Consider the following 23,721-nt stretch of genomic DNA (forward strand, 5'->3'; position numbering starts at 1 on the left):
GTTGTTCCCAGGCAGAACAATGTGATTTGCACCAAAGGTCAAGAGAGAGAAAACCACGTTTGAGGAGGTGCCTACTTACTTGATAAGGTGAGGTACGCACTCAATGTTTGGAGTTTTGGAAGTGAAAGGTGAGGCCACAGATGCCTCCTGCTCTGATAAAGAGATGCCCACATGAGCCATTTTCAGAGCCTGAAAGCAAAGAATCAGCTTACTCCCCACATAGACTCATAGATGTCTCTGCTAAAGCCTCATAAGAAAAGGCCAGTTAAGCTGGCCACAAGGTGGTTTGTATGCCCAAACTCCAACCAAGAGACTTAACCCTGCCTGCAATGTAAGAAAAAGATGGCATTAGGATGCCCAGCCAAAGAAATGAGAATTCCAGAACCAAATTCTTCCCCACGTAGCCTAAACTAACCATTGACTCATCGTGTGACTTTGGTCAAAAGCCTCCCAATGCAAGTTTATCCATCAAGATGAATGGAAATGGTGTATATCCCAGGAGTACTACCTCTACAGGGCTTATGTATAACTGAACGTGAGATTATGGCCACACACACTGGCAGCTACTTACCCCGCAGTCATTGGCTCCATCACCACACATACCTACAAAGTAACTAAGAGGGAACCACATTAATTGTAGAGGACATCAAAGCTATCTTGCTAATTTCTCTAATTAAAAAAACCAAGTGATCATCATTAGGGTTCAAACTCATTATTTAAGAGAACTGAAAAAAGGGTAATTTTTTGACTAAAAAAAGGGTAATTCAGCAGTTTATACAATAACTGTTAAATGTTCCATGTAGACACTGCACGTCACTGCGTAGGGAGAGCTTTCTCAGCTGTAAAGCAGAGGGGCTCACAATTATATGATGTAAGTATGGCATGGCAGAGAGGGCACAGGATTTGAAACCAGATCAATGTCGACCTGGCCATCTTACCATTTTCACTATTATTATTATTCCCTTTATTATGATTATTTTGCCTACAAAATGCTATGAGTATTAAATGAGGTGCTTTATGGGAAAGTGTTCAAGTCTAAAGTGATAACAAGTCATAGGGGTTTGTGCTGTTAATACTGGCATGAGAGGAAATCCACCCTGTCAACAGTCACTCAAGTATGTAATGCCAGGCCTAGAAGCTGAAGAAAGAAAACACATTCCTGCTTCACAATGGCTTTTTCAGGATGCGTGAATACTCTCTTGAATCATTGACAAGGATTATCGATAGCCAGCTTTTAAAATTATGCACATTCTGACAGCATTCATAGAATATGCTGTACTTTTCTTCCACACTGCTATGTGGAGGTAACTCATTGACTCCCTAGGTTTCAGCCCTGTTGAAAAGACAAGGCTTTCCAAACTGAGAAGCTAGCCTGATAACGGAGTCAAATGAATGGGAGGACAGAGTAGAAATGGGTAGGAGTCAGAATCATGTTGTTGTGACCCGGTGAGAAAAGTGGTGAAACCCTCTGGTATTCTGTGGGGTTCTATTAACAGGAAACAAAGGGTCCCAAATGATATGGGCACTTCATTTGGACTGCCCATTCTGTCTAGGAATGGAGACCCTTTGTGTTAGAATTGAATAATTTTTCTGATTTAGAATGTGAAAGAATGCTTTGGCATACAAATAATGTAGTATTTTTAGGGTTACATGAATCTCTTGTCATATGAATCTCCCTATGTCATCATAGTGATGACAGCATATACAAATAAAGTCTAAATTCTCATTCCCTCCGGGAGCTGAGCTCCAGCTACCTTTTCAGTCTTATTTCTCTCCATACTCTTTCAGGCCCCTTAGGTTCTAGTGCAGTGATCCTCAACATCAAACGCAACATTGACTTACGTGAAAAAAATACTGATTTTTCAAGCCCCGTATAAACAAGTGAATCAGGATGTCTGAATGGTGGGATCCCTTGGTATTGCTATTTTTCCCAAAGCTTTCAAGTGACTACCTCATGCAGCCAGAGTAAGGACCACTGCCCTTGCCAATCTGAGTGACTCCCTGTGCCTCTTCCACTCCCCCTGACTGCCATGCCTCCATGCACTTCATGCCACCTGCACTGGCAAAGAACCTACTCCAGTTTCTGAAATTCTTCCACCAGACTGGATTTCTGCCCGGGAGACATTCTTGCAAAGATGGTCCCATTGATCAGTATCTGTAAGGAACCCAAAATGGAGATTTTTTTTTTTATCAAGTCAACCGGTTGGACATGAAATAATTGATAACACTCAGAATGTTGACTGTATCATGACACTTACGATAAAGAAAAAAAACAGTTTCCCATGAGCCTTCCTTTGTATTGTAAGACAAACATTGAGGGTTTGGTCATCAGATAAGTTGTCAGTGAAAAACAAAAATCAGTAAAGATAATCACTTAACAAAAAATATTTTATGAAAATGGTGACCTACAGGAATTTACCTCAGCTGCCATGGGGAATGTGGTCCTGAAAAATCTGGAGCTTAATGGAACCTTGAACTGCAAAACAGCAAGAGGTTGAGGGACAACTATATATCTAAAACTTACCTCCCTCCTACTAAAGCTTTAAGTTTGACCTTCTTGAGTACAGAGGTCATCTATCAGAAAACGAATGGTGTTCCTTTATTCTTGGTCTCCTCCCTGTATAATTGCAGGCTTTCCATTACACTTTGAGACCCCTTACCAGGGCAATATATTGACAGCCTCCTAAAATCATCTTTACAATTCAAGAAATCACTGACACTTCAGTTGTATAGATGGTGGAAAATTGACTAATCAAGTTTATTTATTTCAAACCTAGTAGGAAATGAGACAATAGTATCCTCTACAAAAATGTTGGTCTCTCTTAAGATACAGAGAACTCACTGCATATGTTTTACCTGTTTCAAGATTTGAAATAATTTACAAGCATGCTCTGTAAGTGACATCATCAGCATTTTCACAGGGAGATTGTTACCCTCTTAGAACTTACCTTTGGCAGTAAGCTGCTGAAATGTTGACTTATAACATGAAAGGATTTTCCAGTTAGGGCAAAATGGTAACTTCCTTCTCTGTCGTTATCAGAGACTTCATCCCTGATGTTAATGTAATTGTCCTACAAAGCAAGACACAGTTATTTTAGACTCCTTCATTTGACAGAGTGGTTAGAACCACAAGCATATCTGAGAGAAGATAATGAAGACGGCCCAGGATCTCTCTGTAAAGATCACTCTGATTCCTCAGAGAAGCATTTTCTTTTTGCTGGATCAGTCTTTGCACATCACAGACAACTAGTGAACAGGAAGATAACACTTACTCATGTCCTGTTTTTATTCTGATTTGATCTTGGTAAGTCCCAGAGAAGGGCACATTTCACATATTTCAAGTGTAAAATACAAAAGCACTGCAGCTTAACAAATTTCTCCCTGAAATGATAACTTACTATTTTTTCCTTAGGGAATTAATATTGTTCTACAAGGATACAATGGAGATTGAATACTGACAAGACTGGCAATAAATGAATAAAACTTTTTTTTCTCACCCTGAAAACACAGTCTGATTTTCTGACTGTGTTTTCAGGGTGAGAAAAAGGTTTCACACACAACAGCATCTGTCCCAAGAACTGGATCCCCCTTTTAACCCAGTGGGGTGGTTGACAAGCAAGGGGAAAGGGAGAAGTTAGATTCAGCTCCACTCATTATATTCTTTCTCATACAGGGCCAACCATTTTTTAAGTTTAAAAGATGGATTCTTTCCAGCACACAGGAAAGCCCTGTATCTTCAAGCTCAGTAAGAAAAGTATGGAAAAACCAATGCAATTGAGTTCATTCAACAGCATATATGTTAGAAACTTGGAAGCGTATGTTGACTCTAGGTCAAAGCTGCTTAGTCACCAACACTGTGAGACACATTGGTAATGTGGCAGAAGGTCTGTGTTCAGGAATACCTGATTCTCATACGTAACGTGTTTCTTCTCTTCTACTAATGTCCAAGATATAGATGCTGATGAGGACCCAGTGGTTTCATTTGCCTCAATGAGAATGACTTTCTGGCTTTTAGAAACCATTCCAGATTTTCTGGCCACTGTGATGGCAGTCTGAAGATTGTCACCTAGAGGAAAGGAGGAACATCTCAAAATGAGGCTGGTGAGATAGAACTAATTCATGCAGAGCCTAGAAAACCAGAGTGGGGAGTTCAGTCCTTATTTCAGGTATGAAGAGAAATGATCCCTAATATCTTTTCAGCCCTGACTTCTGTGACTCCACGATCCCTTTTCTGGCTCTTACTAATTTTCATCAAGTTACTTCATATTCTACCAGTGTGTTTTTGCCAGACTAAGGGAGAAAATGAAAAAGCAAAATCCAAATCTATTTTCATCATTTGTTAGCAGCTTTCCAAGTGTTTAGGCAAATCCTCTGGTTTAGTAGAGTATCTGGTGGTTCCACTTCTAGTCAAAATGGAGTAAGCCCACTACGATCTCTCTCCCACACTGATTACAATGGAAAACTCTGAACAAAAACCAAGAAGCAACTCCCCAAGGACTTTGAAAAGTAAACAAAAGCAGGCAGACGGTGGGAGGGAGTCAAAGTTGTAGAAGCAACCTACAAGGGAATGAGTTTCTCAGCTCTTTTTCTCTTCCCTCTTCCATATTTGACTGGCATGTGGGCCTCAGTTAAGAAGCTGTTTGGGCAGCAGAATTCCAAAAGACACACAGTCTTTCTGGCCAGAGGAGCCAGGAAAAGGGACACTTGTAGGCTAAAGAGCATGGGAAGAATCCTGGAAAGAAGAGAGCCAGACACGGGGACTAATTCAGTACATGAATTACATAAGTCTCAAATTCAGCCCAGAGCTATGCGTGTGTGGATCAGATCCAAAGAAAGATAACAAAAGCTTCAGGAATTAAACTATGATATAAATCACCCCCATTTGTGAGAGTAACCTCTTAATGAGGCAGACCCAAACATCATAGCAAAAGATTTTATATTTAAGCCAATATTAGAACCACCACCTTCAACAGGAAAGATAGAGGTTATGGGTGATTGCTAGCCAACAAACAAACAAACAAAAAAAAAAACCCTCAACATTCTCCAGAGGATTATAACAGGATTCGAAGTTTCACAACATAATATTCAAAATGTTCAGGCTATTCAACATGAAAAATCTGGAAAATCTGTCCAATTCTCAAGTCACAACAGTTGCCAATCCCTAAATAACCTAAATGTTGGAAGTATCAGATAACTGACTTTAAAGCAGCAATTATAATCCCCCTTACTGTGTTAACTGTTAATATTCCTGAAATAGATGGAAAGATAGAAGTTCTCAACAAGGAAATATAAACTGTAGGAAAAAAACTGAATAGATACTTTAGAATTAAAAAATATAATACCTGAAATTAAAAAAAAAATCACTGAATGCACTCAATAGCAGAATAGATCAATGGAAATTATACAACCTGAAGAACAGAGAAAAAAAATAGTTTTAATGAACAGACTCAAAGATATCAAAACAACTGGTATTCATGTCATTAGAGTCCAAGGAGAGGAAAAAAGGTTGAAAAAGAAAAAAAAATGAAAAAATAATAGCAGAAATTTTCCCAAGTATGATTTTAAAAAACCTTAAATTTACAGATTCAAGAAGCTCAGTGACTTCCAAACGAGATGAACTTGGTGAGAATCACAAGCAGACACATAATAATCAAAATGCTAAAAATCAAAGATAAACAAAAAAGCAGTTAGAGAAAACCACATTACATATAAGAAAACAGTAATTCAAATTATCACAGATTTCTCATCAAAAATATGGAGGGAAGAGCATAGTGGAACAACATCTTTGAAGTGTTGACTTCATCTTTCACTTTGAAGTGTCAACTCTGACTCCTATAGACGCTGAAACTATCCTTAGGAATAAAAGAGAAACAAAGACTTTATCAGATGAAAGAAAATGAAGATAATTGGTCGAAAGTGGATATGCTCAAAAGAAAAACAACAACAAAAGCTACAGGGTTCTTCAGGTTGAAAGGAAATGATACCAGAGGTTAACTTGTAACTTAAGGAGTGAAAACATAGAAACAGAAATAATAATCATCTGGGTAAATATAAAAGTCTAATTTTCTTTACTCATGTTCTTTAACACTTCAGTATTGAAAGTAAAGACTATCTCACTATCTGGTGGGGGTTTTCAACATATATCATACTTATGACAATAATGACATAAAGGAGAGAAAGCAAGAGATATTCCTGGTTATAAGGCTTCTTGAAAGGAAAGGTATGTATGTTGTGATTCTGAGAGCAACCATTAAAAAATTAATCATATAACATCTGGCTGGCTATCCTTAACATAGCTTCTCCCAGGTTTCTACCAAAATGTGTACGAAGATTCTCAAAAGAGCTGTGGGAAGGAGCTACCTGAGGCTGGAAGGATACAGGGAGCCCCAAACATGCCCCAGCAGGCCCCTGACAGCCTGTCTGCTTTTTGCCGTCTACCACCTGTGAGAGATCCACTCATCAGGATAAACATCCCAGGCCTGAGCACCAATCACTTGACCAAAAAAAAAAAAAAAATCTAACAACCTATCTAAGAAATCCGAGACGCTGAACAGGAAAGATCAGGAGGAACAATCAGAGCGCATGACTAGTGAAGTCAAGAAGCTGCTGGAGACAGATGAATCCTGCTTTAAAAATAAGGAGAGCAGGCTGGGCGCGGTGGCTCAAGCCTGTAATCCCAGCACTTTGGGAGGCCGAGGCGGGTGGATCACGAGGTCAAGAGATCGAGACCATCCTGGTCAACATGGTGAAACCCCGTCTCTACCAAAAATACAAAAAATTAGCTGGGCATGGTGGTGCGTGCCTGTAATCCCAGCTACTCAGGAGGCTGAGGCAGGAGAATTGCCTGAACCCAGGAGGCGGAGGTTGCGGTGAGCCGAGATCGTGCCATTGCACTCCAGACTGGGTAACAGAGCGAGACTCCATCTCAAAAATAAAAAATAAAAAATAAATAAGGAGAGCACTTAAGAAAACTCAAATGCAGCAAAAAACATTTTCTCGAGCAACTCCCACCGCCCCATACAAGATTTAAAAACTGAACAACTCAAAAAGGGGATTTGAAAAAGATAATGAGCATTGTTGAGACCTAAGATTGTGGTTTGAACAAACTGGGTGCAAAAAAAGAAAAAGTCTTAAAGCAAAATTATAAAAATATACAATCTAAAGCCAGGCACAGTGGTGCACGCCTGCAGTCCCAGTTACTCAGGAGGCTGAGGCAGGAGGATCACCTGAGCCCAGGAATTCAAGGCTAAAGTGAGCTATGATCAACCCACTGCACTCTAGCCTGGGCAACAGAGCAAAACCCTGTCTCTAAAAAATAAATAAATAAAATACGACAACTACAAGGAAAAAAGATAGACTGAGAGGATAGAAAATAATGAAAATTCCAGAAGTAAAAATGGAAAGACAGAGAATAGAGGCAAAAATTAAATAAACAATAGGGAAAATTTTTCTGGCAGGAAGAAAGATTTAAAAAGTGCTCTCCATGTGTCTCCCACTCCTATCTCTTCTTGATTCTGGGAAAGTCTGGTTCTAATCACTGGTTTCCAGGGATTGATTCTAAAGCCTTGGATCACAGAAAGAAGCAACAAGAAACTGTACTCAACTCAAAACTTTTTAAGTGAATGAATCATCAAAAAATTGCTCCATTCAGAGAATAGAGTTAAGACCATTAAGTTATTGTTACAAGAGGTTACATATTTGGTGATTCAGTTATATAAACTAATGTTCTTGTTGTAAATATGACACTTTTTGCAATCTATTTTATCATGTGTATAACATTCAAAGTGACAAATATTATGCTGACTTAAGACTATGTCACAAAAATTATTTTTAAAAAAGTTTTCTAAAAGTGCTCTCCATGTTCCAGATGAAGTTAATGAAATAAGGCAAATGCAAAATGAAACATTTCTAAATTCCAAAGTTAAAAAGATTACGTGCAGAACATGTATGTTCATAGTGGCACTGTTTACAATAGCAAAGACCTGAACCAACCCAAACGCCCATCAATGATAGACTGGACAAGGAAAATGTGGCACATATACACCATGGAATACTATGCAGCCACAAAAAAAAATGATGAGTTTGTGTCCTTTGTAGGAACATGGATGAATCTGGAAACCATCATTCTCAGCAAACTGACACAAGAACAGAAAATCAAACACCGCAAGTTCTCACTCATAGGTGGGTGTTGAACAATGAGAACACAGGAACACAGGGAGGGGAGCATCACATGCTAGGGTCTGCTTTGGGGTGGCCAAGGGAGGGACAGTGAGGGGGTGGGGAGGGATAATATGGAGAGAAATGCCAGATGTAGGTGATGGGGGGATGGAGGCAGCAAACCACATTGCCATGTGTGTACCCATGCAACAATCCTGCATGATCTGCACATGTACTCCAGAACCTAAAGTTCAATTAAAAAAAAAAGAGAAATAAAAAGATTATGTGCAGAAAAGAATTACTTACATGGACTCTGACTGGACTTGTCATGTGCGATATCAGAAGCCAGAAAGAAAAAGGAATAGCCTCTACATATAGATCATTAAGAAAAAAGAACAATAATTCAAGAGTCCTATATCTGAGCAAGATATCATTCACCTGTCAGAAAAAAGTAAGCTATTCAAGCATATATAAGAAATCAAAGGGCATATCACCCCTCTATTCCATCCAAGGGCGATACTCAAGGGAAAAAAATTTGTAAACAAACAAGGAAAGAAACAGAGCCGAAATTTCAATATGAGAAATGCAGAAGAAAAGAGAGAGGGTGAATGATGAACTCTTGTAGATAAACAAGTTAAGGATAGATTATGAGAATGTGTCATATAAGTGCTAAACTAGATAAAGATTTTTGAAACAGAATGGTTACAATGTAAGGGAAATCCTAATAAATAGTAAATTAACTCAGCAACTTCGAAAAGTTGGATTGGGGTGCCAGAAAGGGAAAAAGTAAAAGCAGTCCAGGAGACTCTTGGATTGTGGGAAGTAAAACAGGGGACAGAGGAGTACAAAAGAGGAAATAAAAGTATTGTAGAGTTTGCAACTGTAGAATTGGGTTCAGCGGAAGTGGGGACATAAAGTGCCTGCTTTGATGGGGAAATAATGTATCTTCACGTTAAAAACATCTGACTATCAAAGCAGAGAAGAGAAAGGCAATACACACCCCAAAAATGTGAACATGAATTCATTAGGAAATCATTTATTCACCTCTAGTCTCTTTTCCAATTAAAAAATTATAGCATCGGTGTGAAATTTCATTAATAAAGTCACACTTAATTTCATTAAGAAATTTCACACATTTCTCTTGTGTGATTCCTTCTCATTGCTCTCTTGTTTGTATGATTTGTAGTTTGGGGATTAGGAGTAGAGAGGACAGCATTTTCTTAAATTTCTAGAATAGTGGATTTTATGATTGATGAGCCTTCAGCATGGTTTATAGACCCCATCAACTAAGGATGCTTCTTTTTCTAACATTTGTCAGTAAAAATAATCTTTGCCTGGCTCATGTCTTCTTGTCATTCAGGTCTTAATTCGAATGTCACCTCTCAGAAAGCCCTCTCTTAACCATCTCATCTAAAACAGATGGTCAAACACACTTTCCCACATTATCCTATTTGTGTAGCTCAGAACGCTGATACTATTTGATTGACTGGTTGATTTTCTCTCGTTCTACTGACATGGAAACTCAGGGAAAGCAGTAACTGTGCCTTTTTGTTGCCCATCTCTAGCAGCTGGAATGGTGTCTGGCCCAGAGTAGTCAACAATATTTATTAAATGAGTGAACCGTGTCTATTTCCACATCAAATTCTTACTGTTTCTAAGAACTCACCTGTGATCATCACAGTCCTTATCCGGGCTGAGATGAGCTCTTCCAAGACAGGTTTTGTCTTTTCCTTCAATCGATTCTCCAAGATCAGCAGCCCCAGAAATATCAGGTCTGATTCTACCTTCTCCCTGAAAATACATATATAGATGTATTGAACAGAAATAACACATTACAACTCTCTTTTTTCTTTTTTGAGACGGAGTCTCTGTCATCCAGGCTGGAGAACAGTGGTTCAATCGATTCTTCTGTCTCAGCTTCCCCAGTAGCTGGGGTTACAGGCACCTACCACCACGCCCGGCTAATTTTTGGGTTTGTTTGTTTGTTTGTTTCTGAGACAGAGTCTCACTCTGTCGCTCAGGCTGGAGTGCAGTGGTGCCATCTCGGCTGACTGCAACCTCCACCTCCCAGGTTCAAGCAATTCTCTGCCTCAGCCTCCCAACTGGGATTACAGGTGCCCGCCACCAGGCCCAGCTAATTTTTTTGTATTTTTTAGTAGACACGGGGTTTCACCACTTTGGCCAGGCTGGTCTTGAACTCCTGGCCTCATGATCCACCCACCTCAGCTTCCCAGATTGCTGGGATTACAGGCGTGAGCCACCGCATCCGGCCACATTATTGCTTTCTTACAGGAAGCAAAATGACAGGAAAAAGACCCCTGTCATAGTGGTTCCATTCACTCATTCAAGCACTGTTAGTTAGACGCCAATTATGACCAGGAATGATGCAGAAAGAGGACAGGAGAGGACACAAAGGCTCTGGAGATGTTGACTCTAACTGAATGAAGAGGAAGAGACTGTTTATTAAGCAAAAGCATTGCTTTAACCTTTTAACCTGAAAGCCTGTAAGGTTCTCCTCCACCTGTTGTGGCTAGCCTGATTTTTATTACCTCACCTGTTAACCACAAAGGGGAGTTTTAGTTCTGGTACAAAACATGAAAAATAAAGGAGGCACAAGAAAAATATAATAAAGTGCCAGTTCCTCCAGCAGGCAAGTCTATAATCAATATTATTTTAGCTCAAGGAGGTATGAGGTCACAATCTCAACAAACAGGCCTCTCTATTCAGGTCAAAGTCATCCCTGTCTTTCTCCCCCAGTGGTAGCAATGATCTTCTGCATCAAGCGGGAATGTTTCTGTAAGAAAGTGCAGTCTTCAAGGCTCCTATCCACCCCAAGAATATTTTCAGGGACATTCTACAGAACCCAGTGCAGGGGAATATATTGGGGATCAGGAGTTCAAAGATTCTTCCATGATTTATTTATCTTAGACACAAGCAGAGAACAAGATACCAGCACTGCCTAACACTGGCTGAAATAATAGATGAAAGAGGCACCCACTAAAACTCCTTGCCTGTCTCAAGAGTGGGTCTCACATCAGCCATGGTCATGAACTAGAGTCAGTGATGCTCCCAGGAAACTGCTAACATCTCCACAGAACTGCAGGAAGTGGACACAGTTTCAATTACTCACCTCAGAGCATTTCCCATTTCCTGAACCTGTCATTTAAATCTCTCTATGATCTGGTTCCAAACTATCTTTCCAGCTTCAGCGATGACTAAATTCTTCACCCACCCTAATTTCCAGCCAAGCTGAACCACTAGCAATGGGTTTTCTCTCTACTTAACCATCCCTAGACATTTGCTTTAGACTGCTATAAGACATTTTTCCTTATTTCATAGAAAAGGTTGTAATCTCCCCATGATCTGCTACTGAAACTCTCCCTATGTTTTGAGCCCCAGTTCTCATGCCACTTCCCCCACAAAGGCTTCCTCAGATAGAAATAATCGCTCCCTTAGCATATTACTTATATTTCTGTGGAACTCACATTTTATTTGCCCATGTTTTATCCTTGGCCTTGGCTTTCTGCTTTGTCACACTGTCTGAACTCCTTGAGGACAATCGCACCTGACTCAATGCTGTGTTCAACACTACCCATGTGGTGTCCAATTACACAGTGAGCACTCAGCAAATAGTGTCTAGCTGAAATGCCATGAGGCCTGTTGGGGCCACATTTTGCCAGGTAACCTAGGGAAATTCGTCATTCAGAAATTCTGCTGAGTTCAATGAACAGCACTGAGGAAAAGTGGAAGAGAATATGCAGAGACTATAGTAGTCTCTAATTCCAGAGATTTTACATTCAATGAGGAGGTAGAAATTAGACATGACTCATTCAGTTGAGTGGAAGTCTGGGAAAAATATTATGACAGATGTCCAAATCAGAATCCCATGGAGTCAGAGAGGAGGATCCAGTCATTTCTGGGTGTGCTGATTGGAGAAGGCTTCCTGTAGAAGATGATATTTAATCTGTTGTTTGAAGGATAACTTGGTTAATGTCTGATTGTCTTACAGAGTAAACGCACCTGGTAGCAATACTGCTGAAGCATACTCTTCGAATGACCCTCTATGGCAGATGCACCTGAATGTATGTTCCAAGCTAGGAAATCTGGGAGTGGCCAACCCAGAGATTTGTTCCTTGCCTCTGAGGAAATTCTGAACTCCCTTCCCATCTAGTGGACATGTCCCAGGCTGTCAGGGGACTGAGGCCCTGAGTTGGATGAAGGTTGCCGGATGGAGGTCACTAAGGAGTCAAGTGAAAATGCTGTACAAACTGCATGATGTTTGCAGGCAGCTGCGGCTTTCCTGCACAGCGCACTGCCACTAGGCCACTTTTCTTGTCTAGCCCACCACCACTGGAGTATATGAAGGCAGATGCATTGTCCACTTTGTTGCCCCTGGGCTGTTTCTATATGTCAGGTGGTTCTCCTGCCCAGACCACTGTCGCTGGACTCTCTCCCCTGGAGGTGAGCCCCTAATAAAACCCCATGTATCATTTGCTGGCTCTGGGTCTCTTCAGCCTCCTGAACCTGATGCTTTCCCTATTGAAGTGAGTGTGGGTTTGGCACAACAGGTTTGCCAATCTTTCTCATGGTCCTGCTACTCAGGCCCCAGGCCTTGGATATTTCTGCAGATGACATGACATGAGCCAACCACAAAGTGCCAGATTAGGCCAAGAAAATGACTGCAAGGTCAGACATCTGCCATAGCAGAGCCTATGGCCTACCTTGACACTAGTATTTCTAGTTCCTCTGGCTTATGGCCTTTGTATGGTTCAAGGCACAATAACCAAGAGACTAGAGTTCTAATCTCAGGCCTACCCCTCCCTTGCTGTGTGAGCATGAGTACATCACATTTTTTGTCTGGTAATCAAGTTCATCTTTGCATCTCCAAAGTCTCTGCTAGCTCTAAGATTACATGAGTCTTCCTTTCATGAGCCTGTCGTCTGAGCCAAAAAATTTAAAAGGAGTAATTCATTAAGGGGTCTTAAGCTCCACAAGTTGGAATGACATTCCATCTCTTCTGGCTTCCTGCACAGACCTTATGCCTATTCCTGAAGTATCTAAAATAATAAAAAACAGTAAGTGTAACATATAGAAAGTATTGTCATCCCTGTGATTACATTTCATGTTCTTAAAATCCATGTGACTTTTGAAGGATGAAATATGCATAAAGTGGGCCAATGGCCTTTGACGAGATTATGATATCAACGATGGAAGCACCACAAGTAACCACACACACATACACACAAACCCGAAACAACAGCAAGAATGCTTCATTCTAATCAGGATTTAGCTATGTGTATGCATATGCATAGTGGTGATGTGCTTTTAAGATAGGAGAGGCAAATTGATGACCTAAGATCAAATCCTATTAGAGAATTTGTGATTTGTGTTTAGATCATACAAGATTTTAAAAAGTTAGGATTTCAGTACCTTTAACCAGGACATGTACTCTCCTGTGTACCACAGCCCTCACTATTCCCCATTGCTCACGTGTCTCCACAGGATATGCTTTCTTATATGCATGCATTTCAAAACCATGAATTCGCAACTTGCAAATATGCAAATATCACGTTATAACAATTAGAAGCAGCAGCATGGTAGCCAGAATCTTGTTATAGCCTTTGGCAACAGCCTCTTAGGAAGCTAAGTTCAATTCTCAATTCTGCTCTGTCCCTTCCCTTCCCTGGACCCAAGTTTCCTCTCCTTCAAAATGTGACATCCCATCTCAAAGTTTACTTTTAGCGCCCTCACTTGAGTGACCCTGAACTAAGTTGATCAAATTACAACAAATATGCAGGGTTGTAGTAACCAAAGTTTCAGGGGTCACATTAAACTGGCCCCTGGGGTGAGTGGTCCACAAGCCCAGGAACCTCTTCCTACTCTGGGCCTGGTTTTATCCATTCACAAAGTGAGAGGGGTGGGTCACAGCAGGGACAGTACTCCCTCTAGAGGACACTGTGGAATTTTCTTTTCTTTTCTTTTTTTGGCATCTATGCAAGACTTTCTGCAAAGACCAATTCACAATGAATAATTATCCTGCATCCCACATGCCTTTTGAATATCTTACTGGACATTCATGGACACTGAAAAAATTATTGTATTTCCCTAAGTCATTTTAGGCTTATACTGCATATATTTTACTATTATTATACTATTATATACTGTACTCTTATGGCATATATAATATTACTGTATTATATTAAATAATCACAAAATTGTTTATTAAAATTTCACTAGCTTCCCCCCATTTACATGTCTTACATATAAACAAAAAGTATTTTTCACATTTATCATATTCTGTTGCATTTTGCAGAATTGTAACTACCTGTACTACGTAAATTGGGAGGAGGCTGTGCTGTTTCCTTCAGACTTTTACCAAGACTTGTTAACCACTTCACAGTCACCTCACTGGCAGCAAGACTGAGGTATTTGATCTTGCAATACATAACACACTTGTATCAATCTGAATTTGTAGATGCTGCAGCCTCAATTATTCTATACACAGGTATAAGCAATTTATTACTTCATTTTGTTTTAGTAAAGTCAGCTGAGCATTTATTAAACTACCACTTTTGTGAAACATTATATCTTTTGCTTTTATTTTTACTATATAATAGGGCATTAGATATTTTACAAAGAATACGGGGAGATAATGTTATATGAACTTTATTTTAGAATACTAAGAGTTACAGCATATAGTTACAAGAGAGTGTTGAGTCTGAATAGATTGAAATAAAGATGTTAGACTTTCCAAATGTAAAATCCTGAATTTAAAAATGAGCCTGGATTAGCTCCACAACAGTATAACAAGGGGTGACTGACATTAAGTGTTGGAAATGACACGAAAGGTGAAATAAACATGATACCTGAAAACAGTGGAATTTTAAAAATTAAAATAAAATTGAACTCATAAATACTGAAGTTTTTTTAATCTGTTAAGCATCTCTATTTTAATTTTAAAATATAAAATTTAATCTATAGATTAAAATCTTTCTCTAGTACGGCACCTCAGAAGTTTTCCCTTTTAGTAGACATTACCAAGATTATATCATCTAAGCTGTATTTATTTGTTTGATTATGCTGTGTATTTCCTATCACAAATTATTTCAGTGAAATGTTATGTTTTGTAACTCCCAACCAATCCACCAACTATAATTTTTTAATGGGGGCATGACCACAATTTTGAATTCTGAAACGCCGATTATACTCCTATATCTGTTTTCACAAAGCTGTGCAAATCACACCATATTTTACATCTTATATGACTATTTCTCATAAAATCTCCCAGTCAGAATTCACATTATCTTTGTGATTTAAGTAGGGCAGGGATTATTATATCCCTGTTTACCAATGTTCGGGGACATGCTATGCACACAAATAAGCTATAGTGCTCCGTCCACCACCTAGAACCCCTGACTGAGTCCATCCCAGTCTAATGCACTTGCCATTCCAATCTGGTACATCTTTCCATCAAACCATTCTGCTTTATCAAAATCATCCCCATTTACCTCGCCAAGGCAGTGGTGTGGTGGTCATTTTCCAGCTTCTTGTAGGCCAGTGCAATGACTCGAAAGCCCTGTGTCGTGTAAATCTGAAGTTCGCTAACAAAACTAGTTGGTACTGTTTAGAAAGTAACACAGGGTTAGTATGCGGTATTTACTTAGGCAGTACTGGCAAAGAAATTCTTTACAAACATCTAACTTTTGCCCAGGGAAAAAAACACCTCTACAAAAATATGTAAACAAGTCAGTGGAAATTCTAAACATAACTACATTGTCAGGGTGGACCTATTCAGATCTAGTGAAGCTAAAATGAAAAGGAAGCATTTGAAAAAAAAAAAAAAAAAAAAAAAAAAAAAAAAAAAAGACAGGGAAAGTGTAGAATTATTTTTTCTTCAGTTTAAGCAACAAACATTTATTAAGAGTTTACTATCTGCCAGGCATTGGCTATGTAGAGATTAAATCACAGGCTCTTCACCCAGAAATAAGATTTTATACCTACAACATTCTGATCTTTGACAAACCTGACAAAAACAAGTATGGGGAAAGGTTTCCCTATTCAATAAATGGTGCTGGAATAACTGGCTAGCCATAACCAGAAGATTGAAACAGGACCCCTTTCTTACACAATCTACAAAAATTAACTCAACATGGTTTAAAGACTTTTAAAACCTAAAACTATAAAAACCTGGAAGACAGCCTAGGCAATACCATTCTGGATATAGGCATGGGCAAAGATTTCACGACAAAGATGCCAAAAGCAATTGCCACAAAAGCAAACATTGACAAATGGATCCAATTAAACTAAAGAGCTTCTGCACAGTAAAAGAAACTATCAACCGGGTAAATAAACAACCTACAGAACAGGAGAAAATTTTTGCAAACTATGCATCTGACAAAGGTCTAATATCCAGCAACTATGAGGAACTTAAAGAAAATTTACAAGAAGAAAAAAACAGCCTCATTAAAAAGTGGACAAAGGACATGAACACTTTTCAAAAGAAAACATACATGAAACCAACTATCACGTGGAAAAAAAAAAAAGCTTAACATCACTGATCATTAAAGAAATGCAAATCAAAACCACAATGAGTTACCATCTCAAACCAGTCAAAATGGTGATTATTAAAAAGTCAAAAAACGACAGATGCTGGTGAGGTTGTGGAGAAAAAGAAGTGCTTATACACTGTTGGCGGGAGTGTGGGAGTGTAAATTAGTTAAACCACTGTGGAAGAGAATGCAGTGATACCTCAAAGTTCTAAAGACAGAAACACCGTTCGGCCCAGCAATCCCATTACTGAGTATATACCTAAAGTCATGTAAACGATTCTATTATAAAGATGCACATGCACGCATATGTTTATTGCAGCACCATTCACAATAGCAAAGACATGGAATCAACCTAAATGCCCATCAATAGTAGACTGGATAAAGAAAAGGTGCTACATATACATGATGGAATACTATGCAGCCATAAAAGAGAACAAGATCATGTCCTTTGCAGGGACCTGGATGGAGATGGAGACCATTATCCTTAGCAAACTAACGTAGGAACAGAAAACCAAAAATCGCATGTTCTCACTTATATGTGGGAGTTAAATAATGAGAACACATGTATATATAGAGGGGAACAACACACATTGGGGCTTATTCGTGGGTGGAGGGTGGGAGGAGGGAGAGGATCAGGAAAAATAAGTAATGGGTACTCGGCTTAATGCCTGGACAATGAAGTAACCCATACAAGAAACACCCATGACACAAGTTTACCAACATAACAAACCTGCACATGTACCACTGAACTTAAAATATAAGTTAAAAAAAAGAATGAAATTGAAAAAAACTCACAAGTTCTGCTCTAAGGATTTCTGTCTAACTGAAATCCATTCCGCAGATGAGATTATTGCTATGATCCAGGCCACTGCAGCATGCTGTGGAAAGTGTTTGGTGGTGTATATACCAGCCTAGGAGGAGGTGGTTCTGTAAAGGAAGGTTTTGGGGCTGAGGGAGAATCATATGCTTACGCGTGGAGGCATGAGAGTAAGCTGTGAAGAATTAGTTCAGTTCAGGAAAAGCACAGGATGAGGAGTGGTAAGGCCCATCTGGAAAGTTCACTGCGAGTTCAAACCCGAAAGCCTTATATATGATCCTAAAGAAAGTTGAGATTATACTGGAGCCTATGAGAGCAACTAAAAGAATCTTTTTTTTGCAAAAAATCTGGTCACAGTACAGAAGGCAAATCAGAGTTGAGGAGACTGGAGGCAGAGGGTCAATCCACCAACTATTGAAGTGATGAAGGATGATGAAGTCCTGAGCAGATGCAGTAAAGGACCATGGATTAGCAACTGATGAGACAGGGGCACTAAGGGTGGGCAAGGAATCAGGGATGACACCTAAACGGGATGGGTGTGGGGGATGGTGGTACCATTCACCAAAATAGAAAACTGGGAAATACAGGAAATGAGAAAGACAAGCTTTGTTTTCGTATGGAATTTGGAATGCCAATGAGTCACCCAATTGGTGATGACCCACGGGCAGTTGGATTCATAGATTACATGCCATGGGAGCATATTTATCTGGAGGTACATATTTGCCAGTGTAATCCAAGTCAAGCTACAGACCTGTCTCAGGTTGGCAAAAGCTGGCCACCCTCTCTGGTGCACCTTTCATGAATGCCAGTCGGTCACCTCCCATCTCTTGGACAATGACTGTCATCCTTTGCAGTGCTGATGAGAATGGGAACTGATGCAGGATTGCGATTCCTTCCACTGGGACCTGGTTGGGGGATGGGGGCAAAGAGAGGCACATGCTGATACAGCTTCTAGCTACGGGGAATCAACAACTCCCTCCTTAATCTTTATTTTAGCAAATAAGGGGGAAGGTCTCACCCATTTTCACACCTGAAATTCAAAGACACATCTGTAACCTTTCAAAAATTGCGGGCCAGAAGAGAGTTTCTCTTTGAGTTTGGGTGTTGTGAGATGAAGAGCAAGCAAGGCTTACCTGGCTGGCCGTCCTGCAGGGCTTAACTACCATGGCATGTGCCGGCACTCCCTTGACGTGGAAATCGTCCCCAGAAAAAGCCATTTCCTATTTCACGAATAGGATATTTCATTGCAGAGATTTATTTATTGTTTGCCCACTGGTGCTATGCTCGATCCCTCCCCTTGAAAAAATCCTCAGACCACCTCAATGTGTTCTCCGTGTCTCTGTGTTCCCTCAGAGGTGAACCAGATTTATTCCACCACACACACACACAAAATAATGCATTGAAAATGCTGTACAACTTGAAGGGCAGACACTTTTGAATTATTCATGCAATTTATCTTCTTTTCTCTGTTTGAATGTGCTGTATAAAGGCTCATCCTCCATTTCTGAAGAACCTAACTTGAAAGTCATGAGCATGAAGGGCCAGACTTCTTTTGTGTGAAGCAAGCACCTTTCTGTCATTCTTTTCCTGCACTACACTGCTCATCCTGCTCTTGCATGTCTGTTTAATTTGGATGGATGGTCCTCAGGGCAGGGCAGAGACTGTAATATACATGGTTAATAATCAGTAATTGCTATAATAATGACCCTAAAGTATACTGAAAGGGACCTTTTACCCAAAGACAACGCAGTGCTTTGTAATCATCTCATTGAGTGGCTGACAAGATCCCAGAGAGGAAACTGCAATCCCTATTTAAAGATATGGAATCAGTAACCGAGAAAAGATGGGGGATTGGCAAAGTTACATTAGATTGCTATGAAATAACGCTCCAAGAGATTTGGAAGGGACCCTGAAAATTGTCTCTTCCAGTGGTGCTCCCAGTGTGCCACCAGAGGCTAGAGCTGTATGCAGCTCAGGGAACAAGGAAGGGATTTTAGCTAAGTAGTTGGGGATGCGTGTCCCCTAATCCCCATCTTTAGTCCCCACCTTTTATTTCAACCGGAGCAACTCCAGCTATTTAGCCTTTAGAGTGTTTCTGAAGACTGTTTCCTTTTATGAAAAGTTTCCAGATTTTTTAGTCTTGTTTTGTGTTATGTGAACACCACTGGTCTAATTCAACTTCATTTTATGGACATGAGAGCCAAGGCCCCAACAAGAGACATAGCTAACGGGATTCAGCAGTCAGTCAGAGCAGAGCCAAAACTAGAATCAGAAAAGCCGGATTCCTGAACTACACTGTTGGCTCTTAAATCTAGTTTAGAGTCTCAACAAAAACTCTTCAGCTGTTTTCCTTTTTGCTGTTTCTAGTGTTGGAAATAAAATCAATACTAAATTAATAGGAATAAGACTTACAGTCACCATGACTATGAGTTATCCTGAGCACTAGAGAAAGTAATATTTTCTAATCCCCATATTGTGGAAAACCTCTGAAATCAGACAATGCTCAGAGAACAGTACAGAGAGATGAGATATAATTACATAATAATTACAATTATATGAATATGATTGAACCTTTAATATTTGCCAGGCACAGTACCAAGGATTTTTGTAATGCATCATCTCATTTAATCCTCACAATAATCTTATTATGTAGATGCTATTATTAGCTTCATTGTGCAGATGAGGAAACCAGGCTTAGATTAGTTTGCCCATCACTACCATATGCACTCCACACTGGAAACCTCACCTTTTATAAGAATTAGATAGCTCTGATACTGCCTATGCTGCTCTGGCATTGAAGAAGCTTCTCAGATTCTCTGAAGGGCAGAGGCTTACCCAGGTGGTGGCTTCAAACATTTTGAGGTCCAGAGGGTCTCCCTGGATGGTCCCATCAAGAAGGATCAGAGAGTGGCAGCTGGCCATTGCTGCACACAGTGGGCCCCATGGCAAAGCCTGGCCCGAGTCAAAGCTGTGAACTTCCTGGAAGCTGAAAAAGAAAAGGAAATGGGTTTCCATTCTATCTCCTCATGCCAAAACAGAGCAACTTGGAGGTACACAAATATCCTTATAAAAAATAAGGTAATATGCTTTGTTGCATTAATAGCCACTCTCCAATCCTCCCAAATTAATAGTGCTTCATTCAGCCCAGTAGGTTCACTGAGTATGAGAAAGGTCTCTGAGGTTTGTTTTTTGTTTTGTTTGATACAGGGTCTCACCCTGTCACTCTGTCACCCAGGCTGGAGGAGGGCAGTGGCACGATCTCTGTTGACTGCAGCCTCTGCCTCCCAGATTCAAGCGATTCTCCTGCCTCAGCCTCCTGAATAGCAGGAATTACAGGCACACAGATAATTTTTTTGTATTTTTAGCAGAGATGGGGTTTCACCATGTTGGCCAGGCTGATCTTGAACTCCCAACCTCAGGTAATCCACCTGCCTCGCCCTCCCAAAGTGCTGGTATTACCAGTGTGAGCCACTGTGCCCAGCTAAAAACATTTTTCAAAAGAACACTGCATCCTCCTCTTCCACTCTGGCCTCTTGTGTCCATATCCCAAACATTATCCCCTTCATTTCCTGTAGAAAGTGGTCTCATCTAAAAATCTATTAAAATGCAACTGAAATGTTATATACAAGGTTCTTTCAGTAATTCAGAGGGGAGGCCGTTAAATTCAGCTTTGGAGTCACAAGAAGAATGTCCTCTGCAACTTCGTTACTCAGCCCCTTCTGAAATGTGCAGTACAGTAGTTGCTTCTCAAAGCAGCTTATCCTATTTGGAGGACGTCTGAATGGTGGAAGTTCCATCCCATATTGGGGCAAAATCTGCTTCTTGGATCCATTGAGAATCTACTTGCTCCCCTTCCTCCACATGCCAGCTTCTTTCAAACTTGTGGATCAGCTCTGCCAACCCCTTTACCCTCCCTCTGGCATTGCACAGGAACCTCTAGCTGTTCCTCTAATAAGTTTTATCAGGCCTCCCTCTCATCTTCCTTATTCCTCTTTTTTGGAAAAGTTCTTATTTGTCATAGTTTGTCCTGAAATGTGGTCTCCAGGATCAATTACTTTTGATAATATGGTCACTGCATTTATTTAAAGGTAATCTTAAATTGTTCTAGCCCTTTGTTTTGAAAGCAAGCATATTGCAATGGTAACTCACAATTCAGCCACATTGCTTCCTGGCTTTTGCATTCAAGCTTCCTTTTGTCACACTAAAATTTCAAAAATATCCTGGCTTCATATTGGCCCTGTTAGTTACATTCATTATCATGTGTTAAAAGAGCAACTCATCTTGGTGGTTTACCACATGCCCCGTGATATTTTAGTAAATATCTAAAAGGAAGAGACCACCAGCAGTATAGTTAACACAGAAACTTAATAAGCTCACACTGAAAAGCAAAACAAATATAAGAAAAAAAAATCTTATTATTATTATTATTATTATTATTTGAGACAGAATCTCACTCTGCAGCCAGGCTGCAGTGCAGTGGTGGGATCTCAGCTCACTGCAATCTCTGCCTCCTAGGTTCAAGCAATTTCCCTGCCTCAGCCTCCCAAGGAACTGGGACTACAGGCATGCACCATCATGCCCAGCTAATTTTTTTTTTATATTTTAGTAGAGATGGGGTATTTTTACTATGAGATGTACACTGTCACCAGTCTGTAATTCCAAGTATATAATTCTGCATTCCAGAAGATTGGGCCAGACTCCGGTTAGCACAGCAGATACATAAAGCTCTCTAGCATTCCTGTCTGTGCATTTTTATCTGAGTATTTCTGGTTTATCAATCCCTAATAGCCTTTAAGAGTTCTTAAAGTATCTGGCACAACAATCAGGGCTTTTGGGAAAACATAAGAAATATCAGAGATGAGCTCCCCTTTAACAAGAAGGTATTTAATAGCTTATAAGTCAGGTGCGCACTTCTTACCTAGAATTAATTATGTTTCGTCTCATTTTGTTAATTAAATTTGCCATTTTTATTTTAAATTGTTTTAATCATCTGAATTCAACTTTGATCTTTAGGAATGAAGGAAGAAAGGAAGGAAGGAAGGGAGGGAGGAAGGGAGAGAGGGAAGGGAGGGAAGAAAGGAGGGAGGGAGGTAATTAGGTAAATGAATCATTTACCTAAACACTGTATCGTTATTTGTTAAATGTAAAAAGGCACTTTTAGAAACAGAAAGTTTTCAAAGTTTTATGAATAATATGGTGCCAATTCAGTAAGTAGAACATTCAAAAGGCAGAACATATTGAGTTCACTTTAAATGAGCAATTACTGTGCGCCTACTATTTGAGCCTGGTACAGTGCTACAGTACTAAGGATGCATATCTAAATAAGAAGACTGCTCTCAAGATGTTCACATATTTGATTAAATGCACACATATTTTGTACAAGCTGAAACAAAATCACTAATGAACCATGAGACAAAGTATATATCCAAATCTATCTTCTAGGAAAAATGAAAAGAACTTTAGAGTTTAACACTTTAAGAGGCTTCTTCTGTAGACTAAAGTGGTTAGAAGCATAGGATCACTTTTTAAATCCAGGAATTAGACTTCTTTCTAAATAGTATTTTGATATGACAATTATTAAACTATGTGTAATTAACATATTTTATGGATAAATTACTTGTCATCTGGTATAATGCAAAAGAACCACAATGAACCTCGCATGTACAAAATGCTCTGTGATTTAAGTTATAAGTGTTTGAGGAAAAAACTTTTATTTTCAAACAAAACATAAATGACAAGTGCATCACTTTTCATGTTCTGATCCCACTGAAGTTCCCAGTGAGGAGAAAAAGCAGGCAGAGACGCAAACTCAAACATGGCCACAAGAGGGCCACAGGAGAGGGATGTGCAAATCTTCACCACACCATGCTGAAAACTGCCAAAACAGTGTCTTTTCTTGCTAGGAAAGAAGAGTTTTGGCTAGGTGTGGTGGCTCATGCCTGTAATCCTAACACTTCGGGAGGCCGAGGCGGGCGGATCACCTGAGGTCTGTAGTTTGAGACCAGCCTGGCCAACATGGTGAAACCCTGTCTCTACTAAAAATACACATAGCTGAGCGTGGTGGCACACGCCTGTAATCCCAGCTACTTGGGAGGTTGAGGCAGGAGAATCGCAGGAACCTGGGAGGCCAAGGTTGCAATGAGCCAAGATAGTGCCATTGCACTCCAGCCTGAGCAACACGAGCAAAACTCAAGAAAG

General features: G+C 39.9%; 1 protein-coding gene across 11 annotated transcripts in view; it reads right to left on the reverse strand.

Annotated features, from left to right (window-relative positions):
* Nucleotides 1-23,721, reverse strand: part of ATP13A4 (ATPase 13A4) — a 174,324-nt gene that overhangs the window by 32,380 nt on the left and 118,223 nt on the right. For 10 of the 11 annotated variants that reach the window (XR_001824590.2, XR_001824589.2, XM_037737825.1 and 7 more), the window contains 10 exons: nucleotides 20,359-20,509; nucleotides 18,657-18,743; nucleotides 18,275-18,428; nucleotides 15,666-15,777; nucleotides 9,824-9,948; nucleotides 3,903-4,066; nucleotides 2,949-3,071; nucleotides 2,076-2,155; nucleotides 572-614; nucleotides 80-189 (listed from right to left, as the gene is read on the reverse strand). Coding sequence is in view for 9 of the 11 variants with exons in the window: in XM_037737825.1 (XP_037593753.1) it covers nucleotides 80-189; nucleotides 572-614; nucleotides 2,076-2,155; nucleotides 2,949-3,071; nucleotides 3,903-4,066; nucleotides 9,824-9,948; nucleotides 15,666-15,777; nucleotides 18,275-18,428; nucleotides 18,657-18,743; nucleotides 20,359-20,509 (1,149 nt within the window). In the remaining 2 variants the exon portion in view is untranslated. The remainder of the gene's footprint in view (nucleotides 1-79; nucleotides 190-571; nucleotides 615-2,075; nucleotides 2,156-2,948; nucleotides 3,072-3,902; nucleotides 4,067-9,823; nucleotides 9,949-15,665; nucleotides 15,778-18,274; nucleotides 18,429-18,656; nucleotides 18,744-20,358; nucleotides 20,510-23,721) is intronic. The other variant, XM_017526644.2, reaches the window with a different exon arrangement.

This window comes from Cebus imitator, unplaced genomic scaffold, assembly GCF_001604975.1.
Source record: "Cebus imitator isolate Cc_AM_T3 unplaced genomic scaffold, Cebus_imitator-1.0 Scaffold43, whole genome shotgun sequence".
Taxonomy (NCBI): Eukaryota; Metazoa; Chordata; class Mammalia; order Primates; family Cebidae; genus Cebus; species Cebus imitator.